This window comes from Silurus meridionalis, chromosome 12 (genome assembly GCF_014805685.1).
Source record: "Silurus meridionalis isolate SWU-2019-XX chromosome 12, ASM1480568v1, whole genome shotgun sequence".
NCBI classification, from domain to species: domain Eukaryota; kingdom Metazoa; phylum Chordata; class Actinopteri; order Siluriformes; family Siluridae; genus Silurus; species Silurus meridionalis.
Window position 1 is genome coordinate 17,871,546 of NC_060895.1, and position 27,698 is coordinate 17,899,243.

The following is a 27,698-nucleotide window of genomic DNA, read 5'->3' on the forward strand; positions in this document are numbered from 1 at the left end:
GTGTGTGTGTGTGTGTGTGTGTGTGTGTGGGGGAAGAGTTAGGGGGAATGAACTTTGTTTCCTGACTTTTCTAAGCTGTAACATTTATTTAAAAAAAAACCCCAAAATGTTTACTGATGTTAGAATTAGGTTAAAGATTATGCATGAAATTATATAGCAACATAAATACACACCATTCATTGGAATTTCCTTAGAGTGCTAGTCTGAGACTAAGGTGTTTGTGTGTGGCCAGAACAAACTCATCTATCAGGAACTCAGTAAGAAGGCGTCTCATGTTTCTGTCTGTCTTTCACACTCTTGTAGATTCGAACTGTGCAAACAGCATGCCTTCAAACAACTTAGAAATTGAGGGAGATAAATTTTAATTGTTAGTTCAGAAGTCTAGTAGTCTATGATAAAAGTCATAGAAAATTACCATTATACTGTTATAATAAATATATTATATATATATATATATATATATATATATATATATATATATATATATATCTAAAAATATTATTTTTGTAAAAGATATATATATATATATATATATATATATATATATATATATATATATATATATATATATACATTTGTCATTTGTCACATTCTTTTTTTACAAAAAATTTTATTTTTAGATTTTCTCATTTATTCATTTTCAATGTTAAAAAAATAAACAGAAGCAACATTTTGAGTAACAGACCAGTTCCCCAATAAAAAGGAAAAAACATACATAGTCTTTCTGGGAAATGTGAAAACATAATTCAGCAAAAACATCGTACAAATTTTAAGTGAACCTATTAGCTAATTCTCCTATAAATTGTGCTACTTGTGTAATTTTGAGAACAGAGATAGATTACACCAATTAATTATTAATTTTTTTAAATATGCTTGGTAGACATTTTATTATTGAAATAATTTTTTTTTTAAATAAAAAAAAAAAATCACTAATTTTACTTTATATAAACATAAACATAAACCTAGGGTCATCCATATTCTTCTTTTGCACGATCACATATCCTATCTGAATAACCACTGCTGCAGGGTTACATGCCATTTAATGACGTCTTCTATGTTAAACACGAAACAGGAAAACTGGAAGATCCAATGATGAACACATTGCAGTGAGAAGAGGAGAGAAGATTGCTCAATGTTGACCTCTGCGAAGGACGGCGAGTGTTACTTCACCTCCTCTCTACAGGAAGTGCGTCATAAATCTTCCTCAGGATGAGAGGCTCTGGGGATGTGACCCATGACACAGTGATCATCAGACATACATCCCTCTCTTTGCTCTCTCTCTCTCTCTCTCTCTCTCTCTCGCTTTCTTTTTCTCTTATTTTTTCTCTCTCTCTTTCTCTCTCTCTTTTTCTCTTACTTTTCTCTCTCTTTCTCTCTCTCTCTCTCTCTCTCTCTCTCACTCACACACACACACACAACAAAGCAGGGACTTTTTGTGCAAACTACTTCAACTTCATTTATTATAAATGCAGTGCACACATGGATGTATGTTCCTGTGTTGCTCTTGTACACATGCTATTTTTTTATATTTAATATTGTTCAATATTAATGCAGTAGTGCAGTAGTAAAACAGTAGTGCATTATCCAGAGAGCTTTTTTTTCAGCTTTTTCCACATAGAAACACAGACAGAGGTCTATGAAAATGTATAAACCAGGTATTTATATATACATAATAAACACCATATAAATGTTACTCTGACCTATAATCTGACATTAATGCCAAATTGCATGAATGTAAATGTAATACAGCCTTAAAAAGTCTTCAAATTCCCTGTGATGTATTTAATGATTTTGGTTATATTTCTGCGCTGTTTCAATGAAATTGAAATGGTTAGAAATCAATGACTGATAGTGGCTAATAATTTAAGTAAAAGTCTTTTTTGACTGTGTATTAAGGCAAATTTTACATATTCTTCTGTATTTTACTGGATTGTAGAGTATGTAAGGAATAAAACAAATGCTGTGATGGTCCTTCTCTTCCTGTCACCCCTCTCTCACCAACTCTCTCTCTCTCTCTCTCTCTCTCTCTCTGTCTCTCTCTCTCTCTGTCGAGTTAAACATGCACCTAAGGTTCCAGTGACCACTGTTCCTGTTCCTGCCCCACTTCCCTCCGCGAATCTTTTCACTTCGTCCTGGGCTGCCTCTGGATAATGTTCTCTTCGTTTGGAGGCAGGTTTTCTCACACCTTGGGTGGTTCCATGAAATTCCGGAGTAAGAACGGGAGCTTTGAGGATGGATTGGACTGTAGTCAATGTCAACAGTCTGCTACACTGACTCAGGACTACAGTTTTCTTCTGATCACCATCACTGCACCCCGCAACATCGTATATCTACAATAAAGGGACATTTGGTGCAACCCAGATGAGGATGGGTTCCCTCTTGAGTCTGGTTCCTCTCAAGGTTTCTTCCTTATGCCATCTCAGGGAGTTTTTCCTTGCCACAGGTGCCACCGGCTTGCTCATCAAACTTACTTATAAAGAACATATTCACTTTTATCACCACATTATCAGTGTAAAGCTGCTTTGAGACAATGTTCATTGTTAAAAGCGTTATACAAATAAAAATTAATTGAATTGAATTGATGAGTAGTCAATTATTTGAGGTATCTGGAAACTTCTACCACATTTAATGTAGTAAAAGTTAGTTCTGTTCTTTATTTCCATTATAGCAGAAGCAGATATTCCTTCACTTTTTTTTTATTTAATATGACAGAAAAGATCCAACTTCAACTGGATCATCAACTTCACTAAATCAACAATAATATATATTCCTACAAGACTGTTGTGAAAATTTCTGTATGTATTTTATAGGCTTGGATATTCACTTCATTGTGAATAAATTATTACTATTATTAGTAATATTATTATTATTAGAAATGATAAAGTATTAGAGCATTAGTGTATAATTTCATATTTTTCAATTTTGTATAAAAAAATGTTTTATAAAATTTTATATAGAAATTAAATCAAAACTTTCTGAGTCATGTAGAGTTGTTTAAAAAAAAAAAAGAAGCACTACTTTCAGTGTAGTTTCCTGCTTAATAATAAATAAGAGAATTTAAGAAAAAAATAACGTAATATGTTGCTGTTTAACGCCAACTCTTGTTGCAAAATCTGAGAAAAAGAAATCAGAATTTGTAAGCTACGGAAATGTGAGACATGAGACAATATCGGGAAGAAAGGTTAGCTAATATTCTGCAATCGGTCAAAGGGTGTAACACAGAGAGTCAAATGAAAGGTTGTTCTGGTTTGCTGACACTGCACCAAAAACATTCTCTCAGAGAAAAAAAAAAATGTTTTACTAATTTTGTCATTATAATAATATAGGATGCTTGTAAATATGCTGCATAAACTCATAAGTATTCACACTGGAAGAGCCAAAATATGTTGTTTTTGTGTGATTTGCATATAAAACGGATTGAATAGACGATAAAAAGCCATTGACATCAAGAAGAAACATGAGACAGTATAAAAAACACTTATGCAAGCAGTGATAATGTAAAGCAGAAAGAAGCTTTGATACCACACACACACACACACACACACACACACACACACACACACACACAGATGGTACAGAAAACACTGTTGCGCAATGATGAGAAGTGAAAAGCATACTGTACAGATATACAGAGTCTTGAAAGAATTTTATTCTAATTTTATAATCAACGGCTGGTTATTATTGTTATTTCACATAAAATGTAATTGTTAATAATTGATAAATTAATTAGATAATTAGTTACAAAATTATTAATTAAGTGAAACCACAATCAGAAATAAATGTATGACTCACTTATTAACATTATAATCTGCAAATGGATTTGAATGACATACAGTAACTCAGTAACACACTATTGAGACATGATTGATGATGTATCATGTATCATACAGAACACATTGATCAGTACTAATCTATTATAGGATTCAAAATGTTTACAAATGTTACAAGTGTTTTTTACTAAACATTGTGATTCTGGGAATCTGTATTTTATTCTCGAACATTTCTGAAGTGTACAGAGGGAGAGTTCTTATAATCCTGCGTAGTGTTTAGTTGCAGGAACACAAATGTTTCCTTGATGTTACACAAACAATGTTTCTGCAATGTGGGGCAATAATGTATTTTACTGCAGGGCTTAAATACTTGTTTCTGATTGGTCTAAATGTGTTGCTTAAGCAAGTAATAAACACGTGTATGATCTTACATTAAAACAGTGACATCAGTGCCAAAGTGTGTGTGAAAAAAAACGGACAAAATAAAAACAACTTGATGTTCTATCATAAAAAGGAATAATTTTAGCCACTGCACATTACATTACATGAGTGTTTGAAACTTAACATTTCTGTTTAATGAGCACCAGTATTTAAGCTGTATCCTGTACAGCACTTGGCATCTGGCTTTTGTCACTGTTGTTTGTTATCACTGTGGCAAAATTCGTCATGTTCATGTTGCTACCTTGCTGCGCTGCACCCAGTTTTGCTACATGATTTTTATTGTTTGTGTGTTTTCACTTATAAAAGGCTAAATCTGCAATTGCATTTGTGAAGAAAGTTAGTTCCTGTTATCACTTATGATATATAGTAGTAGCTACCAAATGTCACTCCCTATCCTTCCTCTTTGTTTTCTTTCTTAATTTTAATTACACAAATATGAGACATTTATGAGAAATTAGCTCTAGTTGAACACATTTACATTTACAGCATTTAGCAGACGCCTTTATCCAGAGCGATATACAGAGTCTCTATTGATGAATAAATCAACACTGGTTCGCTGGATTACAAACATATGATACTATTAGCCTAACACTTATTGACTGTTACACATTGCTGACACCAAAAACTTCTTTCATAACAGTAACAGCAGCATTAACATTTTTATTTAGATAATCAAACTTTCAAAAAAATATATATTATTATTAGGCATGCAGTAGGAAACCAACCTCTCCCACAGTAAGAAGATAAGAGAAACATACTGTAAGTACATTAGTTTACAAGGGATCTCAATGAAATATAAATAACACATTGAAAGAACTCTTATAAATCAAAAATACAAATACAGGAGGAAGCTCTCATCTTTAACGGCATTAAAATGGAAGTCGATGCCAAATTCTCTTGGACATATGTTGGAAAGGAAGCAATCAGGGTAGAGGCGATTGTATGATAGGAAGGTACGTGCCTTGGCCCTTCGTCACCCTTAAGAGGAAAAGCGCTTTCACATTGCCAGGACATAGTCAATCAGTCAGACCTTCATTGAGAATACTTTCAGAAAAAGCAATTAGCCAATCTCCCATCCCCAGGCACGGGGAACAGCGCACTGTGTGCTTCGAGTTGAAAATATAGACAAAAGGGCACTGAGGCTTATGGGAAAGGACATAACATCTCCATTGATTTAAAAAAGAAAACAATAAAGGGCAGAGTGTACCACTTGCACAAAGAGTCCTGAGAGGTTCATGGAAAGTTTACTAGCATAACATGTTTACAGAAAGTCTATTATTGATTATTGATATGAACTTGGACGACCCATATTTTCAAAATCTTCGACCTTCGATTAACTGCTGCAAAATATTTATTCACATTTACAGATCAACTTTACAGCTTAAAGCGAGTGTGTATATTATATATTGTATTTACAAAAAGAATTGACACACGCTTGGCTCTAACCCCAGGGAAAACACTAATGCAAAACAAGACAGAAATTGTGTAAATTGGTTTGTTTCCCCCTTTAATCAATTTAATGTACTACCAACCAACTGCAATTGATCCAGTAATGATGATAACTGTATGCATGCTACTTTTAGGAATATCAATCAGTGTTAGTATTGATTTAATTGAGTTAAACTACTCCTTTCATTTGAATAAAGCAGGCAGTCCACTGATCCATGGTGTCTCTGGTATTGATCAATAAATTGCACAGAGGCTGGTTGTTGCATGTTTTTCTTTGACTGTCATCTCTGCTATCAATAATTATAGTTTATATTGCTTGTCGTCCACCATATAATGATATTTGGGAGTTCTCTATTGATGATGGTGATTAATAAACAGTTCACAAATTGAGGAATGTTTTCATTAATATTCGTATATCACTCAAATAATTTTTAGAAGGGAAATCACTTTCCAAATTGTAATACAAAATAAAGACAAACGTTTGTGGACACCCACTGTAAGTAAAATATTTTTATGTGTTTATAAACATCACTTTCCACACTTAGTCTTTGTGTGCTGTTACAATAACTTTCACTCTTCTGGAAATATGTTCCATTAGGTTTTAGAGTGTGTTTGAGGAGATTTGTGCTCATCCATCCACAAGGGTGTTAGAAACAATTCACTCAAAAACGTGTTCACTAGGGTTGCGGTCAGTGTTCTATAGCAGGCCATTTAGGATCTTCTTCTCTAACTCATGTAAACCATATCTTCCTGGAGCTGGCTTTGTGCACAGGGGCCACTGACATGCTGGAACAGGTTTGGTCTCAAGTAAAGTTCAAGTAAAGTAGTTCAAGTAAAGGGAAAATGTAGTGCTACCACATCCAAAGACATCCTATACAATGATATACTTCTTTCTCTTTGCTGTAGTAGTTTGCTTATATTGAAGTTGGTTAAAATGATGATTCAATCAGCGATGTGATTGAGAATGATTACAGCACACACTTTGCCTATAACAAGGCAACAATAGGGTCATTTGCAAGACAAGTATTTTTGCAGAGATAAATCATTATCAAAAAGCAATATCAAATAGGCATTCTGTCCTGCCCTTATAGACCTTGAAATACAGAATTAAAAAAACTCACTAATTAACAATCAAACAAACAATAAAGAAATTCAGTGGAAAAAAATTAAATGTTTCTTTTTGAACCACTTACTGTAATGAATCGATATAAACAAACAGAGCACTACCCTTTTTTTTTTTGTAATACATTTGTTTAACAGAAATGACATTATCTGAAACCTGAACTACAAAATACTTGTCAGCATGATATATTGTGTAGCTTGTAACTGGTCCTGTAGCCTGACACATGCTACAAGATTATAACAAAGAATAAAAACAACTCAATAACTAAAATGCAGGATGTTTGTCATACATCTAAGACTTTATCACAAATGTAAGACAGTTTAAGGTATATATTGATGTGAAGCATACATATTTAACAATACAGACAACTTCATCAGTAAGCTGATCGTATCTGACTTCTGATCGCTGCTTTCTTAATATTTATCCTTTTATGTATATAAATCCTGTCTTAAAGATTCATAAATATCACTGTTCAGTAAAGAGTTATTACTTTTAGTCAAAGGCCATTACTACTCCTTTGGAATGACTGGGTGCTTACATAAATGTCACAGTGTCTGCTTTTACCCACAGCATATGAGACGGCCATAATCAGGCCAAAAGGTCAGGATTACACTTATAGCAGCACATCAGGCACACTTGATAGCGCAGGAGATTTAAAGCTCCAGTAAAAGCATATAATACAGACTACAAGGTTTTAGAGACATTGCATCATATCAATTACGAGAAATGAGTAGGCCATCTGATATATTACACTCGAGTGGCAGCACAATTATAAATAGCCTAAATTCCATTACTAAAAGAAATGTTATTAATATTAGCTGTGTCATGTCTTAATCAGTGATATGAGAGCTGTTTGATCTTACAGGAAGTGAAATTTCAACATAGATTGAATATCCCAAATCTGTAAACAATTTTAATTCTGATACAAAGAGGATTTGGTTATGATAAATAAGGAGAGAAAGACAAGTGTGTATTGGTTTAAAATGGAATGTGAATGTATATCTCCACTGCCTATTTACTTCACTGCTTGCTGTGACATTTTGAGTACAAGTTAACATCGAAAGAGGAAATAAGACCAAGACATGTGATGTGGAGAAATGTCACACAGCATTATCATACCATGTGCACTACAAGGCTAATAGCATTTCATTTTTGTGTTACTTGTTATCAATTGTTATTTAGTAAAACTGTTGTAAAAGATCAGGAAATACATAATCCCTGGCAGCAGGTTTTTTTTCCCTAATATAGTTTTGGCATTATTTGTATATTTATAAAAAAAATTTGTTTGAATACACTTCATATGGGTTGGTATTTAATGCCCTCTAGTGAATAAGCTATGCTAACGCGTTGGTTCCGGAACTAAAGATATCCGGAACTGAAACGTTTTTTCTTTAGTTTCTCATCGAACCTGTTTTTTAGAGGACCGGCATGGGTAGGTAACACATTGGCGCTGTTTAAATCGCCGTGGTTTTGTTTTCCAGCTTTGAAATTGTGTATAAATTTGAACATATTGTAAAATACTATCTAATTACTTGGTACTTGATTATATACTTCAAATAAATACGGACAAAAACGTAGATATGTTTACACAGCAAGCTATAGCTACATTCTCTGAATAATTGCAGGTTGATTCCATCTCATGAAGTTGCAGTCATGGTGTTTCATGCATTCAGATTTGTATTCAATCTCGGACTTTTCCATAGGATCGGTTTTCGTTCATTTGTTTTAAAATTTGTGTCTCTTCTACTGTAGGATTTCCTAGACAACACCATGATCTTAGTTGAAGCGGGTCTCTATATTGGCTCTGTGTCAGATCTTAAGAATCCCGAAGCTCTGACTCTCAAAGGAATCACTCACATCCTCAGTGTGGACTCTGAACAACCAGAGCTGCCTGGATTTCACGTTAAATTTGTCCATGCATTGGACGATTCATCCACAGATCTCCTTAGCAAACTGGACAGCTGCATCCAGTTTATCAGTGATGCCTTGAATGCAGCTTCCTCCTCCTCGTCATCATCAGCAACAACATCAGCATCATCTGTTCTTGTTCACTGGTAGGTTTCTAGAGGTTTAGTAAAAAATACACTACAGATCAGTTCTGAAAGTACAGTTACTGTCCAAATACTTAAGGACCGGACTATATCTATACACAGCATTTTGAAAGACTTATAACTTTGAAAGAAAATAACTTTTTATTTAGTAATTTATTTAAACATAATGATTTGCTTTGTTTTTAATTGGCTCCCCTGTCTCGCTTTTCTTTCAGTCATGCAGGTCAGAGTCGAAGTGCTGCCGTAATCACTGCTTATTTAATGAAGACACACAAGCTGAGTGTCCAGGAGGCTTATAGCAAACTCCAGCTCATCAAACCAGATGTCAAGTAAGATAAAAAAATTTAATCACGCTCTTACAAACAAAACTTATGTTAAAAGTATTATTTTAAAAACCAGGCTTCTCGTGTTTTTAGGATGAACGATGAGTTTCTGGATCAGTTGACACTCTATGAAGCTATGAATTGTGAACTGGACCCCAGCAGCGTGATATACAAACAGTTCCGACTTAAGAAGGTTACTGAGAAATATCCAGGTATGTGCTGTCTGTAAACTCTGATGATCTCATGTCTTTTCCTTTCTAAAATTGTAGTAATTTAGAATGAAAGACAACGTGTCCAGATGTGTGTGGATTGTTGTTGTTTTTTGTGTTGTTTGAGACAGTTTTGTTTGTCAAAATAGCTTTTGACTTTTTGATTTTAGTTTGTGTGTAAAAAGAAAAAAGAAATAGAGAAAAGAATAGAAAAAGAATAGAATAATACACTATAAAAAATTTATTGGTCTAGTAAATCAGCAAAAGGAACAATAGCTAGGTTGGAATTTACTTGCCGATAACCGATTAATCAATTGATTTATCAATCTATACTGGATAATAAAACAAAGAAACAGCATTGTTTTGTTAAAACAAAAAACCCAGTACTGAATCATGTGAATGTGCTAAATTAAATAAATTGAACTATATTAATTATATGAATAAATATTGAGGATATTAAAAGACATGCATTCAAACTGAAACAAAAGGTTACACAAACGAATAAAAAGGACATTTTAAATAAACAGCACGTGGTGTCAGTGATTCGCCTCTAGAGGCCGCTGTTGTACTGTATAACGCAACCCGGAAGACCAGTCGGTATGGATTTTTGGCCATAGTTTCAGCAATTACCTATCAAACCGATTAATCGGCCGACCTCTAGTATATATCGTGTATCTGTCATAAAAACCCTCTTGCATTGTTTAACTCCTATGCTATGTTTGGTATTTCATTCACTCTCACTGCTTTCTGGTTGTTTTTGCATTGTTCAGCTTTGCAGTTCATGCTGCAAGAATGTATTTGACTATTTTTACATTTGTATGATTTGGTTTCAGAGCTCAAAAACATCCCCAGAGACATATTCGCAGTCGACCCTGCACAAAGCCACAACACTGAGGCCATCTACAGATGCAGAATGTGCAGGTGAAATTTGCAACTGAATCACATTTCATTTCCGTCTCCATCTTTACAGCGTCCATCTGATGTGCGTGTCTGCGCTTTGTTTCTTTCCAGACGCACTCTGTTCCGCCACTCCAGCATCCTCAGTCACTGTGTAGGCAGTGGAGCGTCTGCTTTTTCCCATAAGAGGCAGAGTGGAGGCCGACCTGTAGCAGATCAGAGTCAGTGCACATCCTACTTCATCGAGCCAGTTCAGTGGATGGAGGAGGCGCTGCTCGGAGTGATGGATGGACAGGTAATATGCTGCTTACAATCGTTACAGGCTGACAGTCACATCATGGCAAAGATCAAAGCCTGTCTTGATGGTTTATTCATTAGTAGATGGCAACTCTGACATTATAATTATTGTTACTACAAAATAAACACTCCTGCTATCAATGCACACAAATGCAATTAATTTTAAAATATTTTCTGAATTAGAATAACAAGAAAATATAACAGTAAATAAAATAAATGCTATAGAGTCTATTTTATAAGTAAAAAATTAATAGATTAGAGCAGATAAGGCTTAAAAAAAAACATGAAAATACAAATTTTAAAAATGATATTGCATGATTGATTAAATCTAAAAAATAAATTCAATTGAATTCAATATAATAAAGTAATAGTGCTATAATTAAGTTTTAATGATTTTATAAGTTAGTTTAATATTTAAATAATTAATAAAATTATTATTATTATTATGTTATAATATATAATTATTATTATGTTATAACTTGGTATAATTCTGTCATAAAGGATGATGTAATAGATCAGTCAGTCAGTCATTCATTGCATAGTACAGCAACATAGAATAGTGTATTTATATATACATATATACATGGTATGTACAACTAAAACAATTATACACTGTGGCTTTACCGTGTCCTAATGGTATAGTTATCCGCTGTCATGGGAGATGAAATGGCTAAAGCAGAGTTGTGGCTTTTGAAAATCCAACAATAAGCACCTGATGAATGAATGCTGTCTTGCAGCTCCTGTGTCCGAAGTGCAGCTCTAAGCTCGGTTCGTTTAACTGGTATGGAGAGCAGTGTTCGTGTGGCCGCTGGGTGACGCCCGCTTTCCAAATGCACAAGAACAGAGTGGACGAAATCAAACACATCAACCTCGCAGCACTTAAATGACACCAGATATAACACCAAATAACACAAATAAACACATATATTTTTTAATAGCATTGTAGAGGCTTCGCCTGGTCTACAGAAAGACATATGCTTAATAGCTTTGAAAAAATTAAATGGAGGGGGAATAATAAAACGTGATCGACTTTATTTTCATACTTCATCCAGTAGATGGCGCCACATTTCTGTTATCCTCAAGAACTTTAGTTCAGTTCTAGCAAATTTGAACCAATAGTTCAGGTGGGGGTGGAGCCGAAATAAGACACTCGCCAGGTTTGATATACTGTTTATATAGGGCATATTGTTTAATACTGACATAATTATGCAGAAATACAGAATCCATTAATCCCTGCATTGATATAAACTACAATGACAAAAGGAAAGGACATTTAGTGAATGGAAAAAACAGTGTAAAGAACCATTAGAAGCAGCAAGAGTGTAAAGAGAAAAAACTGAGCAAACAGTGGTGTAAAGAAAAGGAGCAGGAATATATTAGTGTAATGAAGACAGCATTTCTTGTCTACTGTGTATCATGCTGTAGATTGAGCATGAAAAATTCAATGGTCACATATTTCCCACTTGACTGAGGTATTAATTATTCATTATAGCTTACAGTTCAGCATTATGCAAAATGAAGCTGTAAATCATCAAAGCATTCACCTCAGACAGCAGTTGGATTTTTTTTAGTACATCAGACAGAAGGATTTATTTGGTTTCTGACACAATGCAGACTGAAAAGAAGACCAGTTGTATGTTGAAGCTTGAATCTCTTCAGCATAAAATTTCTGCCAGTTCACTCAGCCTTTCAAACATTAGGGTGTGACGAGTAAATAATATCAGCTTATTTTGTTAAACTGTACTCATGTATTCATGCACCAAGTGATCGATTTACTGATCATCTATAAATATTTCACATTTCTGTTCGAAACAATCTTTTATATCAACTATTAAACATCTCTGTGTATTTACCAAATGGTGGTGGTGGATTCATGTAATTTTACTCTGCAGTAGAGCCTGATTCAGGTCCATTATATTGCTGTGTTTAAGCACCTTTCTTTGGCCTCGGTAGGAGTGTTAAGGTTATAGTGTGTATAATTAAAGAGTAGACTTGTGTCTGTTTGGACAGGTGTGTGGAACTGACAAATCCTGAGCAGAGGCTGAGGCTTGACTCCAGGTTCTGGATAAATAAAACTTTTATTTTGCACTAGGTTTGTTTTTGCTCCCTTTAGTGCTCTGTTTAAAACCCAATGAAATCACATAAATACAAATTTGTAAATAGGCAAAGAGGAGTGACATGAACGTGTTGTGATATTGTCCATATGATCCTATGACACGTGGTCCTATTCATCCACTGCAAATTATCCAAAACACAGCTGCACGACTTGTGTCTGCCCAAGTTCTCCCACACCACCCCACTGCTGCGCTTCCTTCACTGGCTTCCAGTAGCTGCACCTATCAGATTCAAAACACTGATGCTTGCCTACAAAGCTAAATAGGCCAGCACCATCTTACCTCAGAGACCTCATCACATCTCACACTGCACCACGCTGTCTAAGATCCTCCAGAACTGCTCGGCTGGTACCACCTTCTCTCAATATGAGAGGTAAGTATACTTCAAGGCTCTTCTCTGTTCCTTCACCGAGGTGGTGGAATGAACTTCCCCTAGACGTCTGTACAGTCGAGTCCCTGACTATCTTCAAGTGAAGGTTAAAGACCTACCTCTTCCTGAAACACTTAAATTAGCACTTTCCAGATTTGCTTTGTAGAATTCAAGTGTTATATTTATATTGAGTTTGTAATCTTGTGTACCAGTGTAGATTTACTCATTGCTGGAGACTTAAAGCACTTCTGTACTTTGCTCTGGACAAGGACGCCTGCTAAATGCAGCAAATGTAAATGCAATATGAGTTTTCCATGAGTAACAACTGAGACATTAATAGTAAAGCGTTGCAGTTAAATAATGTGAAGTAATTGCTATTATATTAGGAAGTACTTTGCCAAATATTAAGGCATTTAATTCATGAAAAGAAATGATGGAAAATTCCAGAATGAAGCATTTAGTTCTTATAGCTAAATCTCCAGATTGTATATATTCACCAAAGCCATAAAGCATCCGTGTCTCTGTGTAAATTAATGGATGAAGCTGACACAATGTCTATATGGAATTTGAATTGGCTTCATTGGAAAACTTCTCATCCTTCTTGATTAGATTGGTAGATTTTGCTAAAAGGATGGAAATGGCAGTGGTGAACACTTATTTCAAGAAGAAGGAGGATCATAGGGTGACGTATAAGAGTGGAGTAAGGTGCACACAGGTGGACTATGTTCTATGCAGGAGATGCAACCTGAAGGAGATTGGAGACTGTAAGGTGTTGGCAGGGGACAGTGTAGCTAGACAGCATCGGATGGTGGTCTGTAGGATGGTTATGGAGGCGAAGAAGAAGATGAGGAGAGTGAGGACTGAAAGAAGAATAAGATGGTGGAAACTGAAGGAGGAAGAGTGTAGTGTGAGGTTCAGGGAAGAGGTCAGACGGGGGCTCTGTGGTGGTGAAGAGGTGTTGGGTGATTGGGAAATTACTGCAGGAGTGATGAGGGAGGCAGCTAGAAAAGGAGAGCATAAGGGGAAGAGGTTGGCAAAACAGAAGTGGAATAGACAGAGTGATGAGAAAAGTAGGCAGGAGTACAAGGAGATGCGGCAGCAGGTAAAGAGGGATGTGGCAAAAGCCAAGGAAAAGGCATATGAGGAGCTGTATGAGAGGTTGGACACTAAGGAAGGAGAAAAGGATTTATACCGATTGGCCAGGCAGAGGGACCGAGCTGGGAAGGATGTGCTGCAAGTTAGAGCAATAAAGGATGGAGAGGGAAATGTGTTGACTAGTGAGGAGAATGTGTTGAGAAGATGGAGGGAATATTTTGACCAGCTGATGAATGAGGAAAATCAGATAGAAAGAAGGTTGGATGACGTGGAGTTGGTAAAGCAGGACGTAGATAGGATTGGTAAGGAGGAAGTGAGAGCAGCGATTAAGAGGATGAAGAGTGGAAAGTCGGTTGGACCAGATGACATACCTGTAGAAGCATGGAGATGTTTAGGAGAGATAGCAGTTGAGTTTTTAACCAGATTGTTTAATAAGATTCTGGAAGGTGGCAGGATGCCTGAGGAATGGAGAAGGAGTGTGCTGGTACCGATCTTTAAGCATAAGGGAGATGTGCAGACCTGCAGTAACTACAGGGGAATTAAGTTGATCAGTCACACCATGAAGTAGAGTAGTGGAAGCCAGGCTGAGAGAAGAGATGACCATCTGTGAGCAACAGCATGGTTTCATTCCGAGGAAGAGCACCACAGATGCCTTATTTGCTTTGAGGATGTTGAAAGAGAAGTATAGAGAAGGACAGAAGGAATTGCATTTGTGGATTTGTGGATTTAGAGAAAGCATACGGCAGGGTGCCGAGAGAGGAGTTGTGGTACTGTATGAGGAAGTCAGGTGTGTCAGAGAAGTATGTGAGGGTGGTGCAGGACATGTATGAGGACAGTGTGACAGCAGTGAAGTGTGCAGTAGGAACAACAGACTGGTTCAGGGTGAGGGTTGGACTACATCAAGGATCGGCCCTGAGCCCTTTCCTGTTTGCAGTGGTGATGGACAGGTTGACGGACGAGGTCAGACAGGAGTCTCCCTGGACTATGATGTTTGCGAATGATATTGTGATTTGTGGTGAGAGTAGTGAGCAGGTTGAGAAGAGCTTGGAGAGGTGGAGATATGCACTGGAGAGAAGGGAAATGAAAGTCAGTAGGAGTAAGACAGAGTACATGTGTGTGAATGAGAGGGAGGGCAGTGGAGTGGTGCGGTTGCAGGGAGAAGAGGTGGAGAAGGTGGAGGAGTTCAGGTACCTTGGGGCAACAGTGCACAGTAATGGAGAGTGTGTTAGAGAAGTAAAGAAAAGAGTGCAGGCAGGGTGGAGTGGGTGGAGAAGTGTGACAGGAGTGATTTGTGATAGAAGGGTATCTGCAGGATGAAAGGGAAAGTTTATAGGACTGTGGTGAGACCTGCAATGTTGTATGGATTAGAGACAGTGGAATTGAGTAGAAGACAGGAGGTGGAGCTGGAGGTAGCAGAGCTGAAGATGTTAAGGTTTTCGTTGGGAGTGACGAGGATGGATAAGATTAGAAATGAGTTTATTAGAGGGACTGTGCATGTAGGATGTTTTGGTGACAAGGTGAGGGAGGCGAGATTGAGATGGTTTGGACATGTGCAGAGGAGGGGCATGAGTTATATTGGTAGAAGAATGCTGAGGATAGAGCCACCAGGTAGGAGGAAAAGAGGAAGGCCAAGGAGAAGGTTCATGGATGTGGTGAGGGAAGACATGCATGTAGTTGGTGTGAAAGAGGCAGATGTAGAGGACAGGGTGGTATGGAGATGGATGATCCGCTGTGGTGACCCCTAATCGGAGCAGCCGAAAGAAGAAGAAGAAGAAGAAGAAGAGGAAGATTGCTTTGTGATGGCTGCTTGAGTTCTTCTACTCCAACCTGGCCAAACCAGGTCTTCATGGAACTCGCTTTATTTAAAGAAGTACTGTCATTCTACATCAGAAAACTTCTCTGTACATACTGTGTGCTGTTATGGCTCTTGTGGATATATCCCTCATCTAGAGTATAATGTAAGCCGTATGGTTCACATAAAGATAATTTATGTGTTTTGGCTTCCAGGTTGACACTTGCAGTGATTCAGTCATGTAATAGATGTGTGCTGTTAAATACTGTAATACAGTGTGAAAGAAATGGTTAGTCTTCTAAACATTTCAAGACTCACAATATGGCTGCTTAGAACAGCATTACATTAATATAAAATTACAATGAACTTAATATCATCTTGTGGTTGATAATATTCAGGCTATAGATTTAAAATTTTTATTAAGCTGTCTTTAGAACCTTAACTTCACCCTATGTAGACCATGTGGAAGCCTTTGGGAATCTGCGTCAACTTATAGCATGCAGTTCTCAAATCCTGTCATCTTTATGAGGGTCAAATCATTAGTGTAATGGCCTAACATTCTCCTAGATAGAGTGGAGTGCTTCTGTATAACTGATTGACAGATTTATTGGCCAAATGATTGATAAGCCTTGAGTCTTATGAGAGACCCTCACACATGCTTTTAATGGGGACAAGTGGAGCCAAACTATGCAGCAAAATGCCCTGCACAATGTAACAGCCAAAAGCTTTCCTTTATTTAGTCACTTTTCTATGTAAAATATAGATTGAAGTTAAATATCTGTTAGAAAAAAATATATAATATTATTTTATTAATTCATGTTTAGGATTGTGGTGGATTTCAATGTCCTGGAAATACAGCTATTCCCAAAGTGGGAATGCACCCTGGATGTAACAGTCAGTGCCAAAACAACTTTATTAAAAATGACTATATCCTTTCACATAAGAAGTCCAATTGACCATTATTTAATTCACCTATTAAACATTTAAGAAATTTTAAGGATTATGTTTGACGTCCTTCATGGAATAAAATAGGGGTAAAATTGTGGACATGACTATGGGCTCCATACATCCTGTCAGTGACCGCTTAAACCTTTTTTAAAGCAAATCTCAGGGTTAAAGGTAGACATTTTTCTCTCAGTTTTACTGTAAGAGGATTAAGAGTAAACAGCCAGGCGTTTCTTTTAGGAACAAACTGCTCCCTCGAAGCTTCCTGTACAGAACGAGAGACAGACTCCAAATGACATTTTAATCTGCGCTGTGAAGGTAGACTCATTTAGAACTTGTTATGGAAAGTACACATAATAATTGCCGTGCTATTTTAAATGACTTAAGCATTATGAAAAAGGATTTTGTGAAACCTGGATAAGTCTGCACCTGAGCAAACCAGAATTTACTGGAAGGATCACCTTCCAGTGTTCGCCATCTATGTAGCACAGATGTGTAGCTGGCAGCAGTGATGTAGCATTCCCTATTACCTTCTGTTCCTGTTTAAGATCAAACTTATTCTATAATGCAAGTCCTTAAATTAACACCACTGTTGCACTTTTAAGATATTTAAAGTTGGTCTTTTCTATTTAAGATCAGGTTTGTTTACTGTCTTTCCATGTGCATTTTGTGAAAACTGCTTTAGTAAACAAGCTAGTTACTAGCTTCTAGCAATGTAATAATTTTTACTTGAACTCTAACTTTGGATGTTAGTTTTATACAGATTATAGAACACACCCTATGCCATTTAGTCTTTCCGTCCAGCCCCTGAAAAAGAGGCCCATGTAGTGGTTTTTAAGGAAAAAGTGTGGTAAATGTTTTGCATGTTTTTTTTTTTTAAAGGCCCCTTCCTCTTTCAGAAAACCGTGCAGCATATATACATGAACGTTGTGATTAGTGCTTTCTCAGGGCTGCAGGTTCAGAAGACAGAAATAAGTGGTGCCATAAATTGGCCCGTGTGCTCACAGCAGCATCTTCTGAGGTTGGAGGAAGATTGATGGTGTATAGGAGTGGACCACTGCAGAGAGCTTCTGGCCGTTTCCTTAAAGTCATAAAGTAAGTGTGTGTGTGTTTTGAGTAGAGGATTTCTTTTCAAGCAAAGAGAAAAACAGAAAAAAAAAGAATACAATGTTATAAATGTATAATAAAAATATAGATTAGAAATTCAGTGTTTTGTATTTGCATAAAAACGTATGCTAGTTTTGCATAAAAAGGTATGCTAGTTTTCTACTGATAAAACCTGTAATCAGTTAAGTTAGTTATAATGGTGACTACTGGTTCATTATACTGCATGTATATATGTATAAGTAGATTTTAGCTACTGATTTTAGGCAATAAAGGAGAACTTTCTTGATAATATTAAACATGAGTTAGCTGTGAGAAAGCTGTTTTTTTTCTCTAAAAGGAGGCAGTTCTAGGCCACATTTATTGATAACTATTAAAATTCTTAGAAAGGGAAGGAGGAAAGGAAACACTAAAAACAGAAAACTTGAAGAAAGCAAGAATAAATAATATTACTGCTATTGAAATTAAACTGAGATGACTTTCAGTGGATAATTGTATGTAATTCAAATGAAAATGAACAAAATTGCAAATCAAGCATAGTAACTAAAATATGTTAGTATAATAATTAAAATAGTATAATATAGGAAACAAGAGTTTACTCCAGAAGGTATTTAAATGGCAATGTTTAAGTGTGTTTGCATGTACACACACACACACACACACACACACACACACACACACACGCAGAGTTTCTGGATTAAAGCTAAAGCTCTCTCAGAAGACCATATGAAGTTTCACAACTGGGATGTGTGTAGGTGCTGATGAGTGACTCCATGTAGGAGGTAAAAGTTACACTGTTGATTTTTCAGGCGAGCATCATAGACATGCACAGTGAGATGAACAATAAGGTTTCCAGTGGTGAAATGATTTTTGAGGGCCAGGCATAAACTCTCCCACCTCTTCATTATGATCTAACAATGATTTGATTTGCTGTGTATGGGAAAATGTCAAGTGGCTTACCTCAAATAGGAGAAACAAAAGGTCAGGGACATTATAGCAGTGTTTTGCATCAGCAGAAATGTTGTTTCATATAAATGTTTACAGTCAGTGTTTACAGTGTTTTTTCTCTCAGCTCGCCTCTGAATGAAAGGAAGAGGCGACTGAGAGGAGCAGACTTTCCCTTCTTCATACTGAAAGCAATAATGTGTGATTTTGTATAATTTGGAAATGACTTTGTATTGAGTCAGTTCTCTTGAACACAAAGGTGCATTTTAGGATGGACTTACACTATTGTCATTTTGTGTTTAGTAGTGTAGTAATGTACTAAGTGTATTCTGGTTTGTTACAAAAACCAAAAGCAAATAAATATTTGGGGAAAATAAAAAACATTTTTACGTAACAATGAAAGGACTCAATGGGCTGTTTCTCTAACAGTTCAATTACATATCCTGTTAACATTTTCATTTAAAATAAATAAAATGTCTGTGTTCATGCATTACATTTGGTCTTTTACCTTTGTAGCTTTTTCATTTTATTAATGTTAGAGGTTTTAATAGGTAACAAATTCAAACCAACCTAAGGTCAAAGTGAACTTTGAAGTATATTTATACTGTATATGGCAACTGGGATCATACACTGATCAGGCATAACATTTTAACATTATAATATTATGACCGATGAGTGAAAAACAGTGATTATCATGGCATGTGTGGGTGGGATATATTAGGCATCAAATCAACAATTTGTCCTCAAAGTTGTGTTAGAAGCAGAAATAAATGGGCAATTTTAAAGATTTCAGAGTGTTTAGCAAGGGCCAAATTGTGATGTGTTGACGATTGGGTCAGAGCATCTCCAAAACTGCAGCTCTTGTGTGGTGTTTCCCAGCCTGCAGTGGTCAGTATCTATCAAAAGTGGTCTAAGGAAGGAACAGTGGTGACAGGGTCATGGACAATCAAGTATCACTGATGCATGTGGGGAGCAAAGGCTGGCCCATGTGGTCCGATCCAACAGACAAGCTCCTGTAGCTCAAATTGCTGAAAAGGTTGTTAATGCTCAACAGGTCAGGACTGTTTTGGCTGCAAAAGGGGGACCAACACAATGTTGGTGGCAGGTGGTCATAATGTTATGCCTGATCTGTGTATAATATATATTACATGTAACTTCTAAGTATACTCACACTGTATTTGGCAACTTAAAATCCTTTGATCACATGCACATTATCAACTTAAGCTTGTTGATATTATGAACAGCAGCTACGCTATTTCCTCTCCACTGTTTCTCTTTCTCTACACATCCCGTGGCAGCCTGAGGTTGAGCCAGCTCCAGTCACGTCCCACCTCATGAAGATTGTGGACCTTCAAAGAAGTAGATGCCGACCCCGCAAACATCCCGGACCATCTGGAGATGTACCAGTGCCAATTGGATCCCACTTCATGAGGAGTTTGGACATTGGACCTCTTTGAGTGTTTAAAGGCTCTGGCATGGAGAAGCTGGTGCTGGATCTATGATGATCTGTTGAGCTATTTTATTAGTTGCTCAGTAGCTCCTGGTTCTATAACCTCAAATGACTCTATAAGACTGTAGAAAGAACATTGCTCATAATCTGACATTCCAGTGCTCATGTTAGTTCTCACTCTCCAGTGTTCTGTATTGTTTAAAGACTATAATCACACTCTTGATGTCACCCAAATGAGGATGGTTCCCTTTTGAGTCTGGCTCAAGGTTTCTTCCTCATAACATCTAAGGGAGTTTTTCCTTGCCACAGTCGCCCAGGCTGCTCATCAGGGATAAATACACATCGTTCACCTTAACTCTTAAATTCTGTAAAGCTGCTTTGAGACAATGTCTGTTGTGAAAAGCGCTATAGAAATAAACTTGACTAACTGGGATCATATACAGTATGTATTACTTTTTTGTTTGTATAATCTGGACTTGTATTTCAGGTTGAATTAGTGAAGTAATAATAATAATAAATCCTACAACATACTGCTAGCTGTATAAAAGACTCCCATCTCCTAAAACATCTGAACCAGTGCGTGGGTGCCTGCGATCTTTGACTGTTAAAAGATAAATGGGAGACCAGTGGAGTTTGTAATCTCCCTCCTGTTTATTTTGTGTTCCAGACAAATTTGTGGTGAGTGATGTTAGACCTGTGGTAATTACTGAGAATAATCTTTATGAGGGTGCAGTGTCTCATTTATCATTTTTTTCTCAAATCTCTGAACAGTGTTTGTCTTTAATGTACAAGCATTACTCTGAGTTAGATCAAATCTCAGAATTAGACTTTGATATTCGTGACTGGAAATCTTTCAATAGAATCATAAAAAAAATTGGCCATTGTTTAACTAGATTGAATCTTGTATTTAATGTTTGCCTTAGATTAATATATTTATGGCATTTGGCAGACGCCCCTAATCCAGTGTGAATTACAGTTATCTCAGTTACACGGATAAGCATTTGGGGTAAAGGACCTTGCTTTAAGGGCCCAGCAGTTGCAGCTTGGTAGTGGTGCGATTTGAACCAATGGCCTGCCGATCAGCAGTCCAACATCTTTTCCCCTGTGCTACAACTTCCCCAATTCCTCTATTTCTTAACCTTAGGTATAACAAGGTCAATGGAATAACTTGGAATTATCTCTATATCTAATAGAGGGAATAGACCCTGTGTTGGATGCAATCCATCTCTGGAAACCATAAACACACAATAATATACTTTTTCACACTTAAGGGAATGTAAAATTGTGCCAATGTGTAGTCTGAAGTAGTTCTGAAAGTTTTTTGTAGTACCATTGATGTTTTGTTTGATTGTGGTCTGTTTCGGGTAAATATGGTTGAATTGACATTAAAGCCACTTGACTTGACTATTTAGTCCGCAAAGACAGTACACTCTAGATCCTGGAGACATAAGGCAGCAGAGCTACCTCTTATATCACTATGCTGCTCTGCAGTTCTTTTGGAATTTCATAAAAAATGAATGGCCAAAATTCCCTCAAACTATTTCATAGCACTCTATATGTGTAATCGTGAGAAAATAGCAGCTTTTGTGGTTTCATTTAAACCCCAAATCTTTGTGAGAGGCTTGTGCAGCTTGTTGCACTGATCTATTTCAATAAACAGCAAGAATCCTTAACCAGCAATAAAGATCTTGTAATTGTATCTACTGAGGGTTCAATGCATCGTCAAGTTCACAGCAGCGTTATTGCAATACAAACTGCTGACTCCAAAAGAAATTCATATGTGGAGTGGATGGAGTTTTACTTCCCCCACTTTGTGGCTTGTGTATCAGTCCTCTTTTCTAAATCCAGATTTTTTTCTTTTTCCCAATACATGGCCGAGATCCCAGATCTAAAAACGGTTTCTTAGGAAACCAAGTAAAACATTGTGGCTGGGGCTTGAATTTGCTTTGAATACTGGTCTGTGAGACAGACTGCGGTGCTGGGGCAAAGACAAAGATATGGAGATCCATCTGTGGACAAAGGAGAGGTGATGGCTGAACACAAGAGACATGGAATCGAGTTGCAATATTAGAAACTTGAATGTGTGGAGCCGGTTTCAATTCTGAACGTTTGCCTCAGTGAACAGCTTGTTATAAAAATAGAACCACATTTCTTTCCTCTGTCCTCATTTGAACTATATACATAAGCACAGAACTACTTCATTTTATAATTAATTTATATTGCATGTTCTGTATTGGGGTCAGTATAAAGTGTGAGCAGTTATTGAGTGTCTAGATACAGCTGGAAGATTTATTCAATCATGGAAAGCGTTTGTTTTGTTTTTCAGGAGTTACAGCTTATGTGTTAGTTGGGCATTTCCATCTTTTGACGCTGCACTGGCTGTTTTGTGTATTTCTTTTGGTGCTAAGATTTAAACCTTTGCTCATTGGCATATAGCTTGTAACCACTGCGTGTATCCTGTGACTCATGTAGGTCTTAAGCCTCATGCTTGATTCACCAATGACATAAGGCCAGCTGGATGGTTTGGCAAATTATTTCAATTTGTATACTGAATTCAACAGTAGACATCGTCACGAACGAGAATTCCACATGTAGATTTGCATCTAATAGGACAATGACAAGCAAACCTGCGTGACTCTGAGAAGATTCTATGGATCATAATCATTACTCCTTTGCAACTGTATACGGTTAAGCAGTTTTAAAGTATTTTAAAACTATGTTCACTATGAGTTTATTCAGGATGATTAGGGGACTTTATGATTACTTCAGCAGTCTTTTACTAGTCTTTAGTCTTTAGTCTTTTTAGGAAAAGGCTTGCTGGGAAATCTTGCTAATGAGACTTACTTATCTAAAGTCATCAAGCAGTCATGTTTCCCCTGAAGTTTGGTAAATTATATCAGATCATTATAGCCAATATAGCCTGCAGCTGCCAGGCACAATTTTAGATCTAAAACTCTGGTATGAAGTCTGATGTCATTGTGCTCGCAAGACCCTCCTGTAAGTCATACACACCCTGATGACTAATGAATCATGATTTTATTGTAGCTTAATGCCACTTTATTAACACACTGCATCTCGTGTGAGGTTTCAGAATGGAAACCAGACCGCAGACTACTGCTGGAACAACATGAAAGGGCTGAGCTTCATCACCACATACAGTAAATACTTTTTGGAGAAATATGATTATTGAGTGATGTTAAATCATATTTGAACATCTGACTGGGACATTCAAAGTGCATTTTACCTCTAAGGTGTAGTCAAAATAAGAGTCTGTGCAGTCACATGGCATCAGCATTGGACCTCATACAGCTTCCCCAGCATGATGTCTGACGTTCAGGTTGATGTTATACCTTTTTTCCCCCTTCTATGTTGTAGAAACCCGGGCCCTTTCCAGGCTTACTTTTTGATGGATGGTCTGGAAAGTTGGCTCCGCTGGAGCACTGGGCTACTCGGACTTTTCCATGTGCTCAAGCTTCTCCCAACCTGGAATGCCAGAGTGTCGGCCTGGAGCTCGTCTCCCATTTATTTTTAGAATGATTGCATTGTGACAGGCCCGAATGGCTACCTTGCAAATCCAACTGCAGTATATGTTCAATAAAGTGTGCAGGGGTCTTAATGTCCTATAAGTCTGTCCTAGATATAAGTTCCTGGACTTTTGTTTATGCTTATTATCTTTTGCCAAGTATTTGCTTGTTAACAAAAGCCACCTGAGTTTGGAGTTTACCTCTGCTTCTGGGATTTATTGAGCTCCCCTGTTCAGATAGAAGGATGTCTAACATAAAACTGCACAGCACCAGAGATGCCAAACATCTGTGCTGTGTTGGGGTATTTGGGTGCCGGTCTCTTCATCTGTCTTTACTTTACATTGAATATTGCTCTCAGTCACACAAAATGTTAAGTAATTGCACATTGCCACAGTTATGCATAAATAGTAATGGTTGCGATTCTTCCTTTTTAAGGAAATACAATACATCTAGGCTTAGTATGCACAATATGCAGAAAAAAACAATTCAATTAATAAGTTTATATCGATTCCATACATTTCAGTACACTACTCATCTGATAGTATACAATTTAATTCTGTTAAACTGAAAAGTCATCAGAAATATGTTTCTTGGTAAAGTAAGAATTTTTTATTTTTCCATATTAACTTGACTAAAAAGGAAAAGGGAGAATCTAGAGAGGGAATGATGGTGTATAGCTGTTATATCATAAATATAAGTGTGATAAGTGTTCTCAATTCACTCCAAAACATGAAATGTAGCTATAAACGGATAAATCTTTCTTTCTTTCTTTCTTTCTTTCTTTCTTTCTTTCTTTCTTTCTTTCTTTCTTTCTTTCTTTCTTTCTATTACAGTTAAATAAACATTTGAGCACTTTCTCTTGCATTTTTTTTTTTTTGTCTCTGACTGTCTTTGTCTAACACAATTATACACACATGTGCTTGACCCAGAGAGTGTGCATACATTTTCCCTATCATGCAGGACTTGTTTTGTTCCCCTGAGTAACCTTAGAGAAGAGCTGTATTCAGAATCAAGACTATGAAAATAGAATGCCACTTGTGGAAAGAATGACTTTGCTTACCATTTAAGAAAAAACTTGCATAGACATGAAGTTAGAGAACACTCCTGTATGAGGTTTAAGACATGCAGCATACTTGGCTTGGCACTGGCTTAAGTGCTAACAGCTTCCTCTTTCACAAGGTATGACGCAAGCTGCTAAATTTGCTTAGATGTTCAGTTAGAGCTGATAAATTATTTGTTTTAAAAGCCCGCATTGGCAAATTTGTCATTGTCTAACTTATTTATTCCTAAAAACTAAACACTTTCCCTAAGTAAAATGTCTGCTTAGTCCAAAAAGTGAAAATTGAGAATCAAATTGAATGCATTATTAATTTTAAAGTAACATTATATCATCTTAGTGAATTATACCACTTTCAATTTGTTCTCATTAGCGAGCTACCAAATAATCCTTGATATTATAACATCCTTGCAGCAGAAATGTCTTTTGTTGCATATGTACTGACTTTTTTCCTTATGGCATCTCGTACTTCTTATAATCATTTTCTGACCCCAATCAATGACTTCAAGATTCCTCTTTTTCGGTTGGTTGAAACCTTACATTAGTTAATTTAAGAAAATAAAATCATTATATCTTTCTGTGGTTCTCCAGATTTTCTGAGAATTCAGCTCACCGTAGAAAACTTCAGAACAGGAAACACCTGATTGAGCTTGCCCTTTTATAGTCTTGCCATGGCTGTTAATCTCAAGATGCGGACAGCCACTTTGATTTACATAGGTTTATTTACAGACTCAACCCAGACTAATCTTGAACTACACTTAAATCCAGCTGTCTTGAGGTTTGAAAACACATCTGGGTCTGATGGGGTTTCTGTGAGCAAATTGATTGCTGTGGAATTTGATTGGTTTGCAGAAAACAGTGCTGTACGAAAAAAAAAACACATGACAGGATAAAATCCACACCCAATCTTTTGAACTACTCATTCATATTTGTACTGATGTGTATTTTGCATATGTTTTAACTCTGAATTTAATTTCTGGATCAAGAGCTGGAATTTTTAGGTGAAATTTGGAAGCTGACTTGTTTTTGTAACAAAATTATTTTTGGAAATGAGGACAAATATAATCCTGCAATGCTTTTGCTGAAAATGTAGCAATATTTTTCTTATCCACCAGTGAACACAACATAATGATTTCCAGGCAGTTTTAGTAAGAAAAGTAAGCAGTGTTTGACTCAGATCTGTGTGTGCCTTGAGGAAGCTTAAGGTCTGACTGTACTGCTGCTTTCAGTAATGTTATTGTGAGCTGAGTTCATTGCACGGATTCACTCAGTAGAGCGAATTCACTCTCATTAATTTTAAAAAATTCTTAATTCTTTTTACAGTAAATAGTATGACTAAGCAGCACTGCTGTTTCCAATTTGCAGAAGTTGTATCCTTCCTGCTGGGCCTCTTTTACAGTGGATATAGAACTCATGTGATGACACATGGATAACAATAGTCTCATGTGCAGTCTCAGAATATTCCTCACAGTGGTTGTCCTGAAAAACTGACAAAAGTTTTGCAAATTTTTTTTATTAAACAACAGCCACTGTCACAAAACAACTTTCCAGAAATCCGGACTTACAGTATCTTTAGATCCCTAACGAGCAAGCCAGAGACAATAGATGCAAGAGAAACTCCCATAAGCATCATGGAAACCTCCAGATCCAGAACTCAACCTTTTCTTGGTGATACCACATACTGGGATTATAAAGCATTGCAGTTTAATAAAGACAGCAGAAGCTAAATATTCTGGACATTCCTGAAATGTAATATGTTACATTTTCATCACCTTCTCAAGAAGTGTAGGGACCATACTGTTACCAGATAGTAATCCATGACAGATTGCTTGATGAGTAGACACCTATATTTTTCAATAACAGTACCCCAATAGAGGTCTCTGTGAATAGGCTGTTGACAAAGAAACTGTAACATATTAGAATGAGAGCATTCATATAAAACATAAATCATTTGAACTAGAGCCAGAGCTATTGTCAGAGCCATGCGGCTAAGGAAAATAATCTGAAATAAAAATCAATCTCTGACTATCCACAATTGAGGTTTCGAAAATGCTATGTTATAATTCTTTATTTTTCTATATTTATGTCTTTTAACAGACATCTCTTTACTTCCATTATTTGTGTCAGTAGAATTGTCAGTTTCGATTTCAGGCATTCAGACTGTCAGAGTTTCATTTCTGACATCATGGATTAATGTATTCCCTTTATGAGCTTTTCTATGCCCTTCCTATAATATACTTCTCTGTTTAGCACAATAAATGAAGTACAACACACTCTAGATCTTGGTACATGCTAGCACTTTGTGCAAAGAAAAAATCCACAAATGCATTATCATCGTGTTTCTCCAATGTTGCTCTTACTGACCTAGATCTTGAATTCACCATGAAACCCATTGTCTCCACACCTCTGTGAAAACTGTCATTGTAATCCATTTCTTTAAAAAAAGCTTTCTGTGAATTACCACATAATTGCAGACCCTTTTTATTCTTTTCTTTCAAAGATATTTTAAGGCTAGTTGCCCTTTAATTACAATAACAGCTACCGTTTTTTTCCAGTTTTTATTCTTGCCACTGTACAAAAACAGAAATATTACATACACAGTATGTCCCTTTGCCATCTCCAATTACATAAATTCAGTTCTATAGCATGATTCAGTTTATGCCTTAGTGACAGGCAGCTCTTTCAAATTTCAATCCCACACACCAGTTCCCACATGGTTTAGTTTTTCATCCCATTTATTTG

General features: G+C 36.5%; 1 protein-coding gene across 1 annotated transcript; it reads left to right on the forward strand.

Moving 5' to 3' along the window:
- The first annotated feature begins 8,126 nt into the window (after window positions 1-8,126).
- Window positions 8,127-11,500, forward strand: dusp12 (dual specificity phosphatase 12). Its single transcript, XM_046863016.1, has 7 exons — window positions 8,127-8,215; window positions 8,536-8,837; window positions 9,050-9,163; window positions 9,251-9,369; window positions 10,200-10,287; window positions 10,378-10,558; window positions 11,298-11,500. Exons 2-7 carry the CDS (start codon window positions 8,554-8,556, stop codon window positions 11,445-11,447), a joined length of 936 nt encoding a protein of 311 aa, XP_046718972.1. The 5' UTR covers window positions 8,127-8,215; window positions 8,536-8,553; the 3' UTR covers window positions 11,448-11,500.
- Window positions 11,501-27,698: the final 16,198 nt, after the last annotated feature.